General features: G+C 44.5%; 1 protein-coding gene across 1 annotated transcript; it reads right to left on the reverse strand.

Annotated features, from left to right (window-relative positions):
- Positions 1 to 8,127: 8,127 nt before the first annotated feature.
- LOC148809750 (zona pellucida sperm-binding protein 3-like) lies at positions 8,128 to 10,367 on the reverse strand. Its single transcript, XM_088909213.1, has 8 exons — positions 9,810 to 10,367; positions 9,593 to 9,708; positions 9,410 to 9,516; positions 9,156 to 9,330; positions 8,961 to 9,078; positions 8,662 to 8,762; positions 8,511 to 8,584; positions 8,128 to 8,339 (listed from the first exon to the last, which is right to left on the reverse strand). The coding sequence occupies exons 1-8, from the start codon at positions 10,365 to 10,367 to the stop codon at positions 8,128 to 8,130; spliced, it is 1,461 nt and encodes a 486-aa protein (XP_088765339.1).
- Between the last annotated feature and the right edge of the window lie 9,697 nt (positions 10,368 to 20,064).

A 20,064-nucleotide genomic window follows, 5' to 3' on the forward strand; every position in this document is an offset into this window, starting at 1 on the left:
TCTGTGTAAAGCACTGTTGTATAGCCCTGACACCCAACCCTCCACTCTTTGAATAAAGCAGTGTCGTCAAGCCCTGACATCCCACCCCCGCCACTGTCTATGTAAAGAAGTGTCATATGGCCCTGACACCCAACCGTCCACTCTGTGCTTAAAGCAGTGACGTCAAGCCCTGACATTCCACCCCCTCCACTCTCTGCGTAAAGCAGTATCGTCAGGCCCTGACATCCCACCCCCTCCACTCTCTGCGTAAAGCACTGTCCTATGGCCCTGACATCCCATCCCCGCCACTATCTGCGTAAAGCAGTATCGTCAGGCCCTGACATCCCACCCCTGCCACTCTCTACGTAAAGAAGTGTCGTATGGCCCTGACATCCCACCCCCACCACTCTCTGCAGAAAGCAGTGTCGTCAAGTCCTGACATCCCTCCCCCTCCACTCTCTGTGTAAAGCACTGTCGTATGCCCCTGAAATCACACATCCACCACTCTCTGCGTAAAGCACTGTCCTATGGCCCTGACATCCCACCCCCGCCACTATCTGCGTAAAGCAGTATCGTCAGGACCTGACATCCCACCCCTGCCACTCCCTGCGTAAAGAAGTGTCGTATGGCCCTGACATCACACCCCCACCACTCTCTGCGTAAAGCACTGTCGTATAGCCCTGACACCCACCCCTCCACTCTCTGCATAAAGCAGTGTCGTCAGGCCCTGACATCCCACCCTTGCCACTTTCTGGGTAAAGCAATGTCGTATGGCCCTGACATCCCACCCCCGCCACTCTCTGTGTAAAGCAGTATCGTCAGGCCCTGACATCCAACCCCTGCCACTCTCTGCGTAAAGAAGTGTCGTATGGCCCTGACACCCACCCTCCAGTACTGTAATTGATCGATCCAGGCGGTATTGACCATTTTCTAGATATTTAAAACAGGGTCAAGAACGGGAAAAGAATCAGTACTCACCAATCGGTGAAGTTAATCGTTAATTCTACGGTTCTTCAGTTGAATTAATAGGTTGTCTCTACATAAGTGATCAATAACTCTCCGCAATGCGCTCCGCGCACCTCCCCTGGTCTCGCTCTCTGATCCCGGCGCTCTGGCTGGTGTCTCTGACATCACAGTGCTCTTTCTGACATATATAACATCTCCACAAAAAAAACACACCGGGCTTTGAAGAGAGGCGATTCATAACAGCTGGAGAAGGTGTAATATTTGTGTGCGTCAGCAGTGAAACTGCATGTTGATTGATGGAGGGCTGAGCGGGGAATAACGGTTGCTCAGGGTCACAGGTCATAGTGAATTTAGGAGCTAACTGGTTCGGAGTTACAGGTTAAATAATAAAGAGTTTCTTCGAGTGTCACATCTTCGTCCTGGGTTCTTAATTTTTACACTATACGTGTACGAGAAACAAGACAGTGTGTGTGTGCGCCCTGGTGATTCTGGGAGACAGATCGAACCTGGGCTAAAAGAGAGGGGGCTTAGCCCTCTTCCATTTGCTAGTTCAAAGTTGTACAACCCACTTGTAGCTGCTAGGCGGCGCAGTCGTCGTGCACAAAGAACGCTTTGAAAAGCGTCAAAAGCAAGTCATTCCGAGTTGGTCGTTTCTGTTTTCGAAAAGCTGAATTGCTGCGAAATACTGAAATGATCTCACGGCTCCTCGGTTGTCATTTCTGCTCCGTAAAGGAATCACAGCACGCGTCGGCTTCCAGCACGGTGGGTCGGGACACGATGCCGGGGGTCAGAGAGAGTGATGTCTTCCTTGTTAGTATAGTGGTGAGTATCCCCACCTGTCACGCGGGAGACTGGGGTTCGATTCCCCGACGGGGAGTCGCTCTTCTTCTACCTCCTTAGAGAAAGGACTGCCTTTCACTTCTCTTTGTCTTCTTTCACAGCGCCGTGCACCTTTTCATTGCTCTCGCTTTCAGAGCCTCTGCACGGCACACGACTCGACATAAGGACGCGCAATGAAGTGAAAGCAGGAAGCGCCGCGACATGCACTGTGCAGATCCCGCCACACTAAGAGGTGAGTGGGTCTGTTCGATCACAGCGCTAGGCGAATCCCCAAACAGTGTGCGTGGCGACAAAAGAAGCCGATCTGTTTCGAACCAGGGACCTTTTCCGCCTTGCCGTGTGTCTCGGTAACTCGCTGTGATCGTATACTGGTCAGTACTTTGCGTTGTGGCCGCAACAACCCCGGTCCGACTCCGAGTCCCGGCAGAATAGGGGCATCTGCTTTTACTACTTGCACGAATGAAGGCAAAAAAAAGCCAATCGATGTGAACGAACGGCGCTTTACAGAGGAGTACTGCCTGACTGGATCGTTGATGAACGACAGAGGCCACTCCGACCTCTTCTCTGTTTTCTTCAATGACTTACTAAGGATCTTCTTGACATTCGCCCATGCAGGGGAAGCCAGTTACACCAAAGCAAACGCAGGAAAGTGCAATTCAAGCAGAGACCAGGAGGGACTTGTTTACACCGAGAGTGGTCGGAGAATGGAACAATGCGCCCATTGTTGCTGGAGCCGATTCTTGATGAGATCTTGGGCTCACTAAGAGGCCCCCGCTGGATGCTAATCTTTCTGTTGTCCTTGCAGGTCCTGCGCTGCTTTTGAGCCGACAGAGCTCGTCCTGGTCTGTCGGCACAGCCCAATTGCAAATGATCGGCTCCGCGTACAGAAGGAACGTGCGTTTGGTACAAGAGTGCATGAAGGCACCGGAAATACATTGGGAACAAATGACCGGTGGCTCTTTGCAGTGAGCTCTATTTTTTTTCATTTTCTTCCCTTGTATTTTCCTTGCTCTTTTACTCCTTTTTTACTCTTTTCCCCCCACGCAGAGACGGAAAACATGCCGAAACCCTGTTTCACCCTGTGTTTGTGCAACGTCAGTCTGTGCATGGAAAATAAATCATGCAGCTGCAGTGGCGCAATCAGTCAGTGCGTGGTGCTTATACAGCAGCGCCCAGTGGAGTTATGCTGAGGTTGTGAGTTTGAGCTTTACCTGGAGCAGTGTAGCCTGTGTCTTTAGCTGCTGAAAGCAACTCTTGAGTTTAGGTGCTCTTAGGTATTTGCTGGAGATCAGGTCTAAATTAACATGAATGAAACAAGTAAAGCTTTACTCTGTACCACACCCAAAGAAGGTTCCATTGCCGAAACGTTGTTTAGCATGGAATAAACCTTTACTCGTTCCTTTGCAGCCCATGCATGCTGACACAGCTACTTACTTAAATTACCATCAGCTGTGGACCCTCAGCTGGCCTGTACACAGGTAGATGAGAGATATCTTCTTAGACGAGAGGAGCGCGATGGAGTACTGAAAACTTGAAAAAGCTCTCACAGTTAGATTCTGTGTTTTTGTTGTTCCCTAGATATGTTTTTAATGTTCTTTTTCATTTTGTTTTGCAGTGAGCACTGTTTTTTCATTTTCTTCCCTTGTATTTTCCTTGCTATTTTACTGTCCCTTCTCCCCCAGGCGGAGACGGAAAACATGCCAAAACCCTGTTTCACCCTGTGTTTGTGCAACGTCAGCCTGCGCAGGTCTTTAGCTTCTGAAAGGAACCAGTTTAGATGCTGCTACGTATAGGTTGTCCTTAACACCTTATTTAGTGGGATTGTAGTCTGTTAGGTATTTGCTGGAGATCCAGTCTAAATTAACATAAAAGGAACAGGTAAAGGGTTTATTCCACGTCACACCCAAAGAAGGGTCCACGTCGTGTTTTCTTCTCTTTTCAGCATGGAATAAACCTTTACTTTTTCCTTTGCAGCCCATGCATGCTGAAGCAGGTCACTACTTAAATTCCCATCAGCTGTGGACCCCACTGCTGATCTGTACACAGATAGTTGAGAGATATCTTCTTAGACGAGAGGTCTACTGGGACTAAGGGAGCACGATGGGGTACCAAAGACTTTTCTGTGTTTTTGTTGTTCCCCAGATTTATTTTTACTGTTCATTTGTTGGGAAGTTGTTCCGTTAAGTAATTTTTTTACATTTTATTTTCTGTAGTAGTTAGACTACTACAGTGATTTACCTAGGTTCCCGGAAGGCTTCTTGCATTGTGGTTGTTGTGTTTTCGAGTTACAAGTTTTTTTTTTTCTATTTTTAGGACCCCACACATTACTGTGGGACTAGTTAACTTAAGTTCTTACATTGTACCTGAAATTACCACATAAACTACTACTGTTTTTCTTTTTTTTAATAAAGGTACAAATGATGTTTTTATTCTTTCGGCTGATTGGCAATGACCGTACAACAGGTCATTGCAACGAACGTGGCTGCTGAAATTTGTCAGCAGCTCCGTACTAAACCTGTTCTCAATTGCAACAAACCTAAAATAACATCTGCTGCCCATAAGATGTTACTGATGTAGGAGACTAACTTAAACCACCTCTTCACAGGGTTTAAGTAGCTCAGTAGAGGAACAGTCGATCGCATATGAACTGTTCTGAATGTAGTGGAAATAATATAGTCACAAAGTAACGAACATACAGTATGCACCACTCGTTTGAAATATTTAGCTAAAATTGTTTTCTAGACACCACAACTATTCACAATGAATTTGATCAATACATGTCTTTATTGTAGCGGTGAGGCTTATTAATAAGACAGAATTAAGTGTTGCTGTGCTTTCCCAAATGAGGCCCCATCTCTCTCTTCATCTCTGTGGTGCAGCCACAGAGAAGCTATTCATGCAGGCTGATTTAAGGTTTTCTTTTGATAAGGGACAGCTCCCAAATGGGGATGCACTTAGCTAAGCCTGGCTATCATGATCAATGGTCATCCATTGGCGCCTATCTGTCTAGGGAGTGCCAGATGGACATCTGGACTGCATTCCTAGGTGTCAGGAGTAAGTGGCTCATATCTCACCTTGATCAACCAATCAGGGACTGGTAGGGCCGAGTAACCCACGTGGGACTCTGATGCCCGTGGAACTTTCAGCCAATGAATGAGCTGAAGTTCCTCCAGGTAAAAACAGGCAACACAGAGAGCCTGTAGTGGACTTTTCTGAAAAAGAGAATTCTGAAGAATTCCAGGGCAGGACGGCCCAGGAGCAGAAGGCTCCCAAGGGCAGGACATTCTCGCAGCGCGCCTCCTGACCATCCTGAGACTCAGCCCGGACAACCACAGAACGGCCAGTGTGTCCGAGTGCCAGAACTTTCCTCTGTTCTAAGAGTCTAGAGCGGAGGTTGCCACGAGTAACCAGAGGATCCACCCGAGGTTAGCATCAGCAGCAAGCCTCGTGAACAGGTTGGAACTGTGGACAGCTGAATCACTATTCAGAACTAGCACTTCATCAGGAACGAACCGGTCTTCTTCCTGACCTGCTGGGACCCACAGTCATCTTTTCTCCTGTGCACAAACTTTGCTAGTGAAAGCCAACACTAACTAGCCGGTCGGTGAGCATCAGCAGGGCACCGTCACAAGCAGCACAGCACAGCCTGGCACGGAGCCAGAGAGGCCACAGGAGATCTGAATTCCCAGAGATTGGATGAGTATTCAACTTCAATGCATTACAGCTCGAGAATTCAATTGTTATCCCAACCAGTTGATATCAATTTAACTCCTAAGAGTTATGTACTTGTTTTGAGTATCTAATGTAGAAGTTGTAACCAAGTTCAATTACGAAATGGTCTAAATGAATGATATACTGAACGTATGTCCTCTTGATATATGTAACTCTTGGTAACTGACTGAATATATACCCTTTGTATTCTGATAACCCTCTCGATAAGATCTGTTAGGTTTATATGCATATTCTATGTATTAATAAATGTATCCTCGTGTATTAGTACCTGTGTGTGTGCATTGTTTGAGTTATATCGCATGGTTGGATTCTAAAGCCATTAAAAGAATCATTTTGTGATTTACTGCTACAATTAATAATTGTCCCAGTAAATGCCCAAACCCTACAGAACTGGTGCCTTCAGAGAGCACACTACATAGTGATGACATCTTTCTGTATGATCAGGACAGGAGCTGCAGGTCTACTGTGTTGTGGCTGCAGTACAGTTTTAGCTTATTATTACAATACTTTTTAACAGCGACAGATTCTTAAGATCACGAGGTGTTTATATTATTTCAGTAAGCTGTTACTACATTCGGAACTGTCCCATAGGATTCAGTGTTCCATTAGTTTGGCACTAAACTGCTTAGTCTATTGCAGGAATTGTACTTAGTCCTGTCCTGCAGTGTCCTCTAGAGGGCAGCAGCTGTTTCCTTGGGCTCATTGCAATTGGGAACATTGTGATTACTGAGCAGGGGACTAAAGTCAGCAGATGAGCGCGTTGCAAATCGGTATTAATCTGGCGTACAGAGCTGCATGCTAATCTCTGGATCGTCTCCAGTTAATGCGATGCTGTTCTTACCTTGCAATTGACCCAATCTGACTACTGGCACCAACCCTGTTATTACAAAGAAACTTCTTGTGTACCTACCGTGATACATAAGTTTGGTGGAGAGGTTTGGCAGCCCATATTCAGTCAAAGATGTGTGTGCAGATCACTGTGATATATAGGCATCAACAAACTGACAAATACAATATTAAATGTTTAACTGATAAAACCCAAATGAACCAAACCTGTATAAATTAGTGGTGGAAAGGAGTCTTTTTATATAGCAAAAGGTCTCTGATCCTTTGGTAAGAATGATGGGTATATAACCCATTGTCCTCAATATTAGAAATGAATCCTTGAGCATTGCCGTTGTACCAACAATCCTTAAAAGTGCTGCCATTACCACTGTTCCATAAAAGCCTAACATTACCCTTTCTTGCATAAATTGTAGAACATGCCGTCACATTTCAGTTGCACCTCAGTAGCAGTTTGATCTATTATCACCCTACTCCCCACATCATAACCTTCGCTCTTCTAATTCTAGTCTCCTAACTGTCCCCCAAGCCCGTCTACACTGTATAGGTGACAGGGCCTTCTGCTGTTATGCCCCCCAGCTCTGGAACTCTCTCCCCAAGGATACCAGAGTCACCTTCCCTAAACTCCTTCAAATTCAGACTCAACACCTTGTTCTGTAGAAGAGCCTTTAGTGAACTGGCTCTATTCTTTACCCCTCTGCTTCTACTTTCCTTAGTACCACCATCCACGGTCTCCTCAGTCTATTGGAATTGTTTTATCCTGTGTATTCTTATTGTAATTATGTCAAGTGCTTTGAGAAGCCACCTTTAGAACCATTATATAAAATAGTTTATCCTAAATCCTTGAAGCTTTAATAGGGCAGTGCAGTAGGGCTAAGAATTAACAGTGTTAGTGGGCCAGCAGGATTTGTGCAAATTATAGGTAGTCACAAAGGAAGACTAGGATTCACTTGAAATCCATGACATGGGACACTGAAACAGTGGAGAGGCTTTGTGTAGTAAGCGTTCAGTCTCAATCTACAGTCTGTGCTGCTGGTAGAGGTGGTTGTGAACACCTGTCTTCCCAGTCAAGTACTGGGATCTCCAGTCTCACTCTTAATACTTCCCATGACTGTCCACTACCACTGCTGTGAAACCAACATCCATAAGACAAGACCTCCGAGATTCTAACTGTACCATTATTCATGGATGTTCACGCACCAGTATTGTTCCTCTGCTAAGGAAGGGAAGGCCTACTTTACACCAAGCCCCTGTTGACAATTCCTTCCTTGTGTTTCTTTTAGTTTGTGCAGCCTAGAATAGGACACCAGATCTCACTCTTACTGGGCACTACAGTAGCACCACCCCTCTCAGAAATGGGAGGATTTCCAGTATATTGAACACCTGTCTCTCCCACAGTAAAAAAAAGTCACACTGCCCTGCCCAAGGAATAGTGCGGCCATCTTCCCCCAGTACAATGCTTTATTACTCCAGCCATTTTCAGTCCTCATTGGCAGCAAGACAGGAAGCATTCTTGAAAGTGGAACCCTCACAAGTACTTCCATTTATTAATGCGTCTCACTTCCCTTGAATTTCTCCACCCCATTCAAACCTATAAACCATAAAGAAACAAGGACAGGCAGAAGGGTCTTTCACAGCTTTATTGAGATGTTGCCATTACAAGGCGAGTGGAGGCAGGAGAGTCACAAGGGCCAGGCTGGAGCCTTCATTCAGGCACCTGGGGAGGAAGAAGGAGGACAATCCAGCTGAACTGCAGGACACCCACCCCTACAGGAGCTCCTCCTGCCAGACCCTACCTGTCCACTGGCCAACATCTCCAAAGTGCTCTGCTCCCTCCACATCCTCACTGGTGCTCTCAGCATCTGCACTGGAGCTCTGAGGGTCTCCCTCCTCATCCTCAGTCCAGTCAGCTCCCACATCCAGAGGACCCTCTACTGGTGCCACAGCCACCCGACTGCTGGTCACCAGGCTCCTGGTACCTGTGGACAAGCAGCACCCAGGAGTGAGGGATCCGCTATACCCAGAGTCCCACAGTGATGCTACTCATCTAAACAGTCCCTTTGTTCAGCATGGGATCATTCCTCAGTTGTCCAAGCATGGTTGTCTCTTGGGCAGAGATGCATCCACAAGGGATAGAGAACCAGACCCACCTTCATTCCGGCTGCCAGCACACCTGGACTCACAGCAGGCACAGACCTCATGGTCACCATACAGCTCCTCCCACCTGGAGGAGAGGAGGACAGGTGAGGCCTCCACCTGGCATGTCCCAGAGCACCCTCAGCAGGCTCCTTGCAGAAGTACCTCTTCGCCTCCCTGTTGTAGGTACAGGACTTGGTCCCTGGTGTTGCTTTAGCAGGAGCCACAGCCATGACACAGTGCATGTACAGCTCAGTCACTTCATGCTGCAAGAGGGAGAGTCACAGCATTAAGGGATCAAGGCCAATAGAGGGACAGAGAAGGACCTTCTGCCATCTGTGAAGGCAAGCTGGCAGCTCTAGGCACTACAGCTGCCACGGTCTGGTTCACATCTAGATCATGGATGGAAAAGCAGACCATGGATCAGTAGAGCAGGAAGGCTGAGCGGCCTTTGAGAGCAGTACCTTCCTGGACAGCTTCTTCTGGAAGAGGAAGGCATCAATTGTGAAGCGGAGCACATCCTTCTGCTTGGAGGGGACAAACCTGGACAGGCAGCCATCTGCCTTGCTGTCCACCATGCACCTGGGGACAAGGACAAGGATGAACCCCTGCAGGCTCTCAAGGCTCCCGCTCACCTCTCCTCCCAGAAGGGGCCGTACCCCAAGTTGTCGATCACGGGGAAACGGGGCTGGGAGTGCTGGTCTGGTTTCTCCGTTACGTAACACGAGTGGATGTACAGCCTCTGCTCCGCTGTGGCAAAGTAGGCAGTGGCCTGGAAGTACATGGGCTGACCCAGGAAGTACTCATCCTTAGGAGAGAGCCGGACCCAGTGGGCTGGAGAGAGAGAGGCAGCATTACACCTGCACACAGCACCCCCTGCAGGCAGGAGGAGCCACTCGCTCAAGGAGCTTACAGTTGGTGGTGAGCAGGACAAAGCTGTGCTTGTTCTTCAGGTCCTTGAAGAAGGTCCTTCTCCTGGCCCACGTGGGGACATAACCAACCTTGTAGGAGTAGTGGAACCTGCAGGACAGAGGGGATGAGGGGCTTCTGGACACTTTCCCCAGCAGCTTCTCAGCAGCAGCAGAGCCCTGCCTACCTGTTGTAGGAGCACTTGACCGGCACAGAGAAGGGAATGAAGCGATGCACAGGTGCACTGGAGGAGGGTGGGGCATAGCGGAGAGTGTTGGAGTACACCAGGCGGCCCTGGACAACCTGCAGGGTCACAGAGGAAGGGATATTCCCAAGAAAGGCAACCCCGACACTAGCCCTACAGCTCACATCGATACACTGCCTGTAGATGAAGACCCGCTTACCGATCGCTCAGTGCCGCACTCGTGAAGCCCGTAGATGAAGTAGAAGTAACTGCGTGTGGTTCGGCTGACGCTGCAGTTGCCCAAGGTCACCTCCGATGGCCGACAGCTGAAGCCGAACAGGAGCCGACTAACCCTCACATACATCCTGCTGGAGTCGCACCACACAGCCACTCCTCGGGTGCCCCCGATGGCCGGGCGAACCGGCTGCCGCCCTCGCTGGGGAGGAAACAGGATGCTCTTGATGTAGGCGGGTAAGGGGCGGCTGCCGGCTTCGGGCTTCATCTTCTCCTTGTCGAAGTAGGGGGAGTACGCGTCTCTGGACACGGGAAGGCGGCGAAAGCCGGGAGCCAAGGACTGCGAGTCGTTCTCGCTTGCCGACAGGTCTTCGGAGGGCGCATCTGCCAGGCTCAAGTCCTCCGACTGGGCTGCGTCTTCAGGAGCCGGGAGGTCGGCCTGGAGCGCTAATTCCCGAGAGTCCCAGCCAGCCGGCCCGGCGGAGATCAGTGCGGGGAGCCCGGCCCCTGCGCACAGGCACAGCACAAAGAGAAACGAGCGCATTGCCAAATTGACGTCCCGCTAAACTGCTACAGAAGTAAGACAAGTAAACCACCAAACTGTGTTGAAGCAAGAGAGCATAAAGTGTGAGCGCGGCGACTAGGTTTTTATACTGGCAGGACCTGCTACCACACACATGGTCACACTACCGCTCAATCAACACAATCAATTACACACAGAGACCCGGATTGTTCTCAGCGTCTAATTAGAACCTGCTTCCAGTCTGAGGCGGGACTCCGTGAAGTCGCCTGAACACTTTCCCGTGTGTATCTGACCCCAGCGGAAGAGTTCCACGCAATTTCGACAGAATTAAATCACCCACACGTGTAAAATTTGCTCAGATTAATTTATTGTTCAATTAGTTTCTAATTTCCGAGGACAGTGTGTTAAACTCGCTGCCAGACAGAGTACGGAACATGCGACACGTCCGTCCACACTTTCTTTTATCGAGGGGGCTGTTCTATCAACATGTACCGCAATGAAAATAATTTTACTATTTTTCATGTGTAATTGCATGTCACATTAAAATGTGTAATACAAGCATTTCTTTGTTTTCCAGTAAAGAAATACTGATCAGCTTTTGACATGATCTGATAATAATTTGTCTGATTTTCCAGAGATTGCTTTTGCTTCGCAGTACTGAGAACCAATGGAAGCCCGTTTCCGCCAGGGAGTAAAAAAAAACGCACTATGGTATCTCTGAATTGTGACTTAGAATCATAGAATTGCGACATAAAAACTCAGACATTTGACTTTATCTCTCACATTTGCGACTTCGAAATAGCCCATATTTCATTGTCTGTCCTTTTGTTATTGTAACGGATTCGGGTTCTAGGGCTTGTGCCCTTGCCGCTCCCACCCTAGTTCGTGCCTCACTCCATTGGCTCGAACCCAGGTCTTGCCAGCTAGAACCCGAATCCGTTACAATAACAAAAGGACAGACAATGAAATATGGGCTATTTCGAAGTTGCAAATGTGAGATATAAAGTCGGAGTTGTGAGTTACTAAGTCGCAATTCTGAGTTACTTAGTCGGAATTCTGCGATACCATAGCGCGTTTTTTTAACTCCCTGGCAGAAACGGGCTTTCATACATTTCAATTAGTCTGATCAGTGTAGGACAAGTTAATGTAGAATCATTACTATGTCTGTCTCTTGTTTGTATGTAAATGAATGTCTTTGACAACTTAATGTTAGTTTTTAATTTAGTTTTACGATGTAGGTCATGCGTTAACATTTGCACGAGCATAGACTTTTAAAAAGTATTAGGAGCTGACAGGGTGCCCCTTTGGAATAGTTGTCAGAAAATGTGAGAAAAGGAAAGGTACGTAAGCTCTCACACACAGCATTAGAGATTGGCATCTGATTGAAAAAAACTACCTGTCTCCCCAGCATTTAACTGTATTGCAGAAGCGTATCGTTGCCACCAAGGAAAAAAATAAAGTAGTAAAGAGTAGTAAAAATAAAGAGTAAAAGAGGAAACAAATGCAAACACCGTTTAGAAAAAACACACACGTCTCAGGCCTTAACCATGACAAGGATGGGATCTGAACCTAGACGAGCAGAGCACAATGAATTAGTAATCCAAAAAGTGACTCCTGTTTAATTTTCTTTTCGCTTGCTCGATTTGTAGTACGCTCCTAAATCCTTACAACCGATAAACAAAACGGCTTCATGTGCCACAGCATTCTGCTGCAGGTACGGTTTGCACCGTGTATTAGGCGAACCCGAATTAAATATTTCAAATATGTGAAGAATTTCATGAAACCTGAAAAAAGATCACAGCCAATGTCAGCAATTCAGAGCCTGTAGGCAGCTTCAACAGAACAAAACGATCTGAAGCCACAATAATTTCATAGAGTGTATTGTGACACTCTAACCACGCTGTTGCTATTACTGCTACTTCTGCTGCCGTTGCTTTAAACTCTACTCAGCGGGCAAGTAAAGTTGTACAAAGAATAGACTACTTTGAGCCGTCCAAATTCCATTATGTGAATTTAAGCTTTTTTTTATTAATAACAGCATTAGTAATACAATGCGTGCTCAGAAACCTTACTTATTAGCTTATGAAGCAATAGTGTTTCGACAATTTGCGGTCTTCAAAAAGTAAACGCTGAAGTTTTTATACTTCCTTGTGAGCAGATCACCTTTGATTTAGAAAAGGAAAACTTACTCCCCTGTTGCTTTCATTGCAATATCTGAATCGAGACCCAAGCGCTAAGAAAGCTGAATAACGCAAAAGTCATAAACCCGATTTTAATTTAGATACACATTTTCTAATGCAGCCTTCATTACAAGACAGTTTTTTTCTCGAAAGCGTGTTATGTAAAAAAGAGAAAAACGAAAATATATGGATGACAGTATTTCAAAGATGAAGATTTTACTTTTGAGAAATTGTCATTTTATGTATCTAGACGCTTTTTAACCGCTGCTTTTAGAACTTTGCTGTGCTTCCTGGATCATTTTCAGTGTTATAAACTGCGTGTGGAGGTAGCGATTACTTTGTAGAGCAGTTGATAGGCTGGAGCTGTTCAGACTACTTTTGTTATTTCTCAAACGCTTCCATCATTTTTCTTTCACGCTAGGACGCGAGTGTGTACATGTGTTTGGTTTTCGTTCCACTGATTCTCATTGAAGATTTGGGAATTAACGAAGAAAGAATCAGTAGCCAGGAAGGCAGAAGCTTTGGTTCTCAACGATCTTGAAGACACGCCCATGTAGAGCAGCGTGTGATGATTTGTACTACAAAAGACCAAGTGCTCAGTGACGTCTGCATTTACCGTTGAAACTTTTCATCTCAGGTGCAAAAGCAGTTGTGTTAAACATAGCTCAGTGGCGCAGAAGAAGCGTCCTGGATCCCTACCTCAAAGATCGACGGATCAAAGCCATCCCCTGCTATATACGTTTTATGCACGACTGATAAGCATACCATCAGTTTAATGAAGTGCATTGCAACTGATTTCTTCTCTCGTGTGTGCAAACTTCACATAGTGCTCATTTAATAATGATTGTCAAGGATTGTCAAGTTCTCCAACAACTCTGTGTTATAATTTTAAAATATTTTTTGCTAAGGACACAACGGGGGTATAAGGCATTCTCCCTACAGCCAGCTGAAGATAAAACTCCACACGTGAAAATGGTTTAAAACACACATTTCCTGCAAAGTTCAAGAGGGCTTTTAGCTGAGATTAAGTTCACATCGGAACAATCCGAAGCACGTCCCTCACTGGGCTTGAACCACCAGCCTTTGGTTTAACAGCTATACAGAGACACATTCCCATTGCTTTTCTCCATTTACATGTTTGTAGTTAAAGAAAATAAAATACTGTCATTTTCCTGCCAGCTGGCAGTATTTCTTCGGCACTGACCAAGAGTAACCAAGAACTTTATTTAATCTTTCGCAGGCTGTAATTTCCAAAAAAGGAAGTGAATACTTGTATTAAGCTAAATCAAGCCGACGGAGATGCACTGCCGTTGTTTTTCTGCACTTTTCATTAAAAGGAGAAAAAAACACTGCCATTTTTTTTGCAGTATTTCTTCTGTCCTGATAAGCAATAGCTGTATTTTATCTCTCGGAAGTTGTATGAATTTCTTGAAGTTCAGAAACAACTTGCTCCAGAAAGGAAATGAACACTTGCTTGAAAGTAAGTCAAGACGTATGTCTCTCTCGCTGCGTGTGCTCTTATCTGTACATCTCTATCTCCTCTTCTCTCACTCCATTTGTCTCTCCTCTTGTCTCACTCTGGCGGTCTGTGCAGGGTATCTGAAGGGGATGTAACAACACTTGGCAAAGAAAAAAAATTCTCAGAGGCAGAATAAAAAAAAAAAATTCTCTTCTCAGTCAGATTCACAGCTCAGACTCACACTCAGACAGAAGCTCAACTCCGTACTGCTCTCTATCCTCACAATCCAGAACCAGAAGATATTCAGACAATTAGTGCTGCTACATGAACAATATCAGACAGAACAGGCTGGACTCAAGTCACATCTCCCCCTTTTCTCCTTTCTCCCAGCCTTCTTAGAGACAGAAAATGGCTCCTGGTTCTCCTCTCTGTGAACTGGGCTCAGGGGTCACTGATCTGGCAGCTGTGTGCTCTGTTCCAGGTCAGGAGCAAGAAGCTTCTATTAACCCTTTCCAGGACTTCCAGCCCTTCAGTATTACTTTCTTTACTGTATGTCAGCCTCCAAACATGTTTTATAAATATTTTATAACACAAGTGAGTGTGGAATTATCTTAGTATTTATTTTATAAACACCAGTATTGACACTCTGATCAGTATATTGATTATTAGTAGCAGATGGGCCGATGGTCGTCACTACAATAGTAACTAGTTGACCAGTCTGTACAGTAGCTCTGAGCAGTGGTACTCAGATCACACAGAAAAATACCTGTCTGTGTGTGATTCCACACCAGCCCTGGGATTCAGCTGCTCTCACAAGTGTCTCACAGACAGTGTTATAAATTTATAATTAGATGAAGTCGTGTAACAGTTATACAGTTAATTTAAATCATCAGACTACCTATGAAACTGAGAGCTGGCTGGAAATAAAACCAGGATACACATTTTAACCTCCAGGATCAGGAGTCTGTTCCTCCTGGCTCCTATACTCTGAATGAAATGTTTAAAACATTTAAAAGCGCTTATTACAGGGACTTGTGCTCGTTCTCTACTGCTCCACACGGGTCCGCTTTGTAACACATTAATCTGCGAAGTAACCTATTTTTTTTCCTGTTTAATGATTTTCTTTCCTCGGTTTGTCGCTCTCCTTCTCCAACTGTTATAAATCACTTCTCTTCACAGCACGGTGTGTTCTTTTTGGAGATGTTATATCTGTAAGAAAAGCCCCCCGGGCTCCAGACAAGAGTCTCCTCCAGCGGAGACGCGCTCTGCTCTGTCAGAAAGAGCGCTGTGACATCATAGACACCAGCCAGAGCGCCGGGATCAGAGAGCGAGACCGCGGGAGGCGTGCGGAGCGCACGGAGGAGAGTTATTGATCACTTATCTGTCGACAACCAATTAATTCACCTGATTCTTTTTCCGTTCTTGACCTTGTTTTAAATAACTAGAAAACAGTCAATAAAGACTGTATCGATCAATTACCATAGTGCGTTTGGTGTTAAAATGTTTATTCATATTATTATTTAGGTAACTATATCCTAGAGCTAGAAAATTCTTTTCCAAGTTGATAAATGTATGTAAGTAACAGTTTACATGCATTTTTTCCAGTGTTTATAAATCATAAGTATGGTAACCACAGCGACAGGCGCCACGTCACTGTGCGCCTCTAGGTGTCTCGCGTTCGTAACAAAGAGCGATGTGACATCATGGGTAGCAACTATTAATAATACTAGTGTATTCATGTTAATATTAATGAGAGTACAACTGGTAGTTTTAATGCTAGTGTTCATGTGAGTATTAATGATGATAGCGCTACCGATAGTTTTAGTTTTAATGTTCGTATTCATGTTAATATTAATTATAATAATAGTGTTACTGTTAGAGTATTAACAGTAGTAGTAGTGTTAGTTTTAATGATAGCATTACTGTTATTATTAGTAGTTTGTGTCAATGTTAGTGATAATGATAGTGTATGGCTTAGTGATAGTGTTACTGTTGTAATATGAGGAGTATTTGTTTTAGTGTTAGTTATCGTGTATCTGTAGATACGTGTGTATGTGGTGTCTGTGCATGTGTGTCTGTTAAGCGTGCGGTCTGTCAGTTTATGGGTGTGTGTCTGTGAGTGTGTGGATGTGTGTCTGTGAGCTTGTTGTGTCTGTTAGGGTGTGAGTGTGTGGGGTCTCTGAGTGTGTGGTGTCTAGAAATGTGTGTCTGTGAGTATGCATAGTGTCTCTTTGTTTCTGTGAATGCATGCCTGTGAATATGTGTGTATGGTGTGTGTCTGTGAGTGTGTGGTGTCTGTCAGTGTGTAGTTGTTTATTTGTAAGTGTATGTGTGGGTATGTCTGTCAGTGTGTGTAGTGTCTATTTGAGTATTAATGATGATAGTGTTACTGATAGTTTTAGTATTAATGCTTCATGTTAATATTAGTGATAATTATACTGTTAGTGTCAGAGTATTAACACTCATCATGTTAGTTTTCATGACTATATTACTGTTATTATAAGTATTATTAGTCTAGTAGTAGTTTGTGTCAGTGTTAGTAACCATGATAGTGTATGATAGTGTTACTGTTGCAATATTAGCAGTATCTGCGTTAGTGTTAGTTATAGTGTATCTATACCTAAGAGTGTATGCAGTGTCTATGTGTGCATATAGTGTCTATGTGTGTGTCTGTGAATGTTTGTGAGTGTATATCTGTGTGCGTGTGTGTCTGATTGTGTGTATAAATGTGTGTGGTGTCAGTCAGTATGTGTAGTGTCTGTGTGCGTGAATGTGTTTAAGTGTGTGGGTGTATATCTGTCAATGTGTGTGTAGGTGGGCTTGGGCTCCACTGGTGTGTCTGACAGAAGTGACCCATCAACAGGTGTTGAGGTCCAGAGCCGCTTGCGAATAGAAACACTTTCTAGAGTCCAGACCAACATCCAGAGAGCTGTGAGTGCTCTGTTTTTATCACAATTAGTAGTAATGACAGTAGTAATTCCCACACGAATCATTATTAACCGAAACAATCATCAGAAAATATTGCCTTTGCAATGATGTCACTCCTCTTGTCATTGAATTCTTCATGAATTTTCTTTAATGACAGGACATTTCTGTGTCTGAGTGCCTGCTGCGATAAGTACGACAAGCCATTGATCTCCAATATTTTCTGGTGTGGTTATTTATTGCATACGAAACATTATTCTCATTAAGAATATTTTACCTGCAAAGTCACAGTGAAACTGCTACAGCAAATGAGCTTTTTATGGGTGGAAAACGTTCAAAAGACTTAATGGCTACAGGGGAGGCTTGAACACACAACCTCAGTATAACTCCACTGTGCAAACTGTGTATGTACCACACACTGACCAATTGCACCACTTGACCTCTGTAAGGCAGGCTCCTACACAGATTGTAAAATTGGCGCAAACGTAGGGTGAAACAGGGTTTTTTGGCTGTGGATACATCTCCACATGGGGGGAAGGGACAGTAAAATAGTAAGAAAAATACAAGAGAAAGAACTGAAATATATGCGCTCACTGTAATGTAGGAAGAGGTGGTCAGACAAGCAAAACAGCTTTGTGGATAATGTGAAGTGACATTGTTTTGTGTCAATCAGCTCACGGATTCAGCTTCATGTGTATGGTTGTTGAATGAGATTGATTTCTTCACAAGCCCGGTCAATTGCCAGTGGAGAGCTCTCGGACACACACCTTCATGAAGACTCTTGTTAAGATGATTACACCTTTCATTGTCAAGTCACCTCCTTTATATAATAGTTGCACCAACACTAAGAGAAAGGATGAGAAATGGCTTTTATCAAGCGATTGCAGTGTTTGTTGAGGATCCTTTTTTTGCTGAACTGGCCTCTGGAGAAGTGTCGTAGAAGTGCAGTAAAAGAGAATGTTTGTGTCACTCAAGACTGTAATAGAACAATACAATTACAATACTTTTATAAGAGTAAATATTACTGGTGCATCACAGTTCTAATAATGGTGAAAACAGGAGCCCCTTCTCAACATTTTTGACTGATGTTCTACTCTGATGAAACAGTGTATAGAATTGGGTGACAATATCGGAATTCATTCAAATGCACAAGATTAATTTTCAGCAACAAAAATGCGCTCTAAAATATTTTACAAGAAAGAAACCTTACATTCACCTAAATAGACATTCACCCTCTATGTTAGCAGAGAACAGGAGGACAGATAGTTAGTGTCACTGGACACTGCGTCACAGAGGCCAATCTCTTCTCCCTCATTATGCTGGTTTACTCTCTCATGATAAACTGTCCTCCAGCGATAGTCAGCTGCCATCACTGACTCAGACGTGACATTCATGTACATATTATACCTTAATATGGCACTGCATTACAATAATTTGATCAAAACAACTGGTGAAAAAATAATAATCAAATATTTCTTTTCTTCTTTTAGGAGATAAAGACTTTGTCCAAAAAAGAAGCATTTATTCCTTTCGTCCCTACCAGCCCTTATAAGTCATCTAGTTTTCTGTGAGCCAGTGTGAGGTATGAGGCAGTCGAGGCTAATGCAGCCGAGTGCTCTTAAAAGCTGGATTAAAGCTCCAGTCTCTTTGGGGATGTGAATTGGAATCCCACTGCTGCCAAATATCTCCAACTATCTCTGTGTTAAGAAGCACTTGGTTTTTTGTTGTTATTTCCCTGCGGTTCAAACCAATTTCAGACCAATTAATTTAAACAACCACGCTGTTCTTACGGCATGGCATTGTCTGGCAAAAAAATTACATGACACCTCCTTTAAAACACACATTTTCTGCAGAGGGAACAGGAGAACTCGTGCCATTCAACCTTATAGCATGATGTCATTTTCTCATGCTCATTTTTAGATGCTTGTCATCTAATCTATGATCCTTAGGAGTGCGCTCCCCCTCCATAAAGGTAGCACAGATATAACATGCCACGTTTTTGGAGAATCGCGTTAAATACAGGTCAGAAGAAGGCGACAAAATGTCCGATAGGCAGTTCAGCGATGTCAACAGTTTTCTCTGTTGTTTAGGTGTAGAGTGCCAGCCGTTACAACCAGGAACCACACAGTTTCAGGCGTCAAAAAGACTTCCCCAAACCCTGATCCTCTCCTTACTCCGATGATGGCATTCAGACATTTCCTGCAACAAAGCCAGGATATGGTCTTCAACTACACGAGTGAAAAGCTTGTTCCCTACCCCTGCAATCCTTCTCAAAGAAGAACCAAGTGTGCTCAGTGTTAAATGCACTGTTCATTATTAAAGATAATGATAAACTTTACTTTATATAGCACCTTTAAAGGTGGCTTTTCAAAGCACTTTGAAGAATGACAACAATAAAATAAAAAAATACAGATGATAAGCAGTTAGAGTAGATGGTGGTACTAAGCACAGTGGGAGCAGAGGGGTAAAGAATAGCTAATTAAAGGCTATTCTAAAGAAGGAGTTTCTGAGTCTGGATTTGATGTAGTTTAGAGAAGGTGACTCTCTGATATCCTTTGGGATAGAGAACCAGAGCTATGGGGCATAACGGGAGAAGGACCTGTCACTCATAGAGTGTAGATGGGCTTGGGGGACAGATATGAAACCAGAATTAGAAGAGCCAAGTCTGCGAGGTGGGGAGTAGGGCACTGATAGCTCAGACAGGTACTGAAGTGACAAGCCATGGAAAACCTTATACTATAGGTGAGAATAAGGATTTTGAAGTCGACACAAAACTTGACAGGATAGATACCGCTGGGATTCACATCCAGGATCTCTTATTTCTTAGTTAAGCACACTAACCAGCTAAGCCATGGCACCAAACATGCAAAATGTTATCCAGAACTTCAAACAACTGTGAGAAAATGGCAACTTTGCAGTGTTGCGCCTGCTGGCTCAAAAGGTTAACCTTTTCAAAGATGAAGATCGGGAGAGGATTTCTTTGTCAATTCAATCAAACGTTTCAGAAATGCTGAAAGACTGGTGTGGTTCATGCGCAGCGCGGGCTCTCGTTTGCTTACAAATAGAATTAATTTCTTACTCCAATCTACTCAACTACAATTTTTGCTGATCATTTTGTTTAATTGCTTCCTACTGTATACTGCACTGATTCGTG

This window comes from Atractosteus spatula, unplaced genomic scaffold, assembly GCF_055471065.1.
Source record: "Atractosteus spatula isolate fAtrSpa1 unplaced genomic scaffold, fAtrSpa1.hap1 Scaffold_116, whole genome shotgun sequence".
Taxonomy (NCBI): Eukaryota; Metazoa; Chordata; class Actinopteri; order Semionotiformes; family Lepisosteidae; genus Atractosteus; species Atractosteus spatula.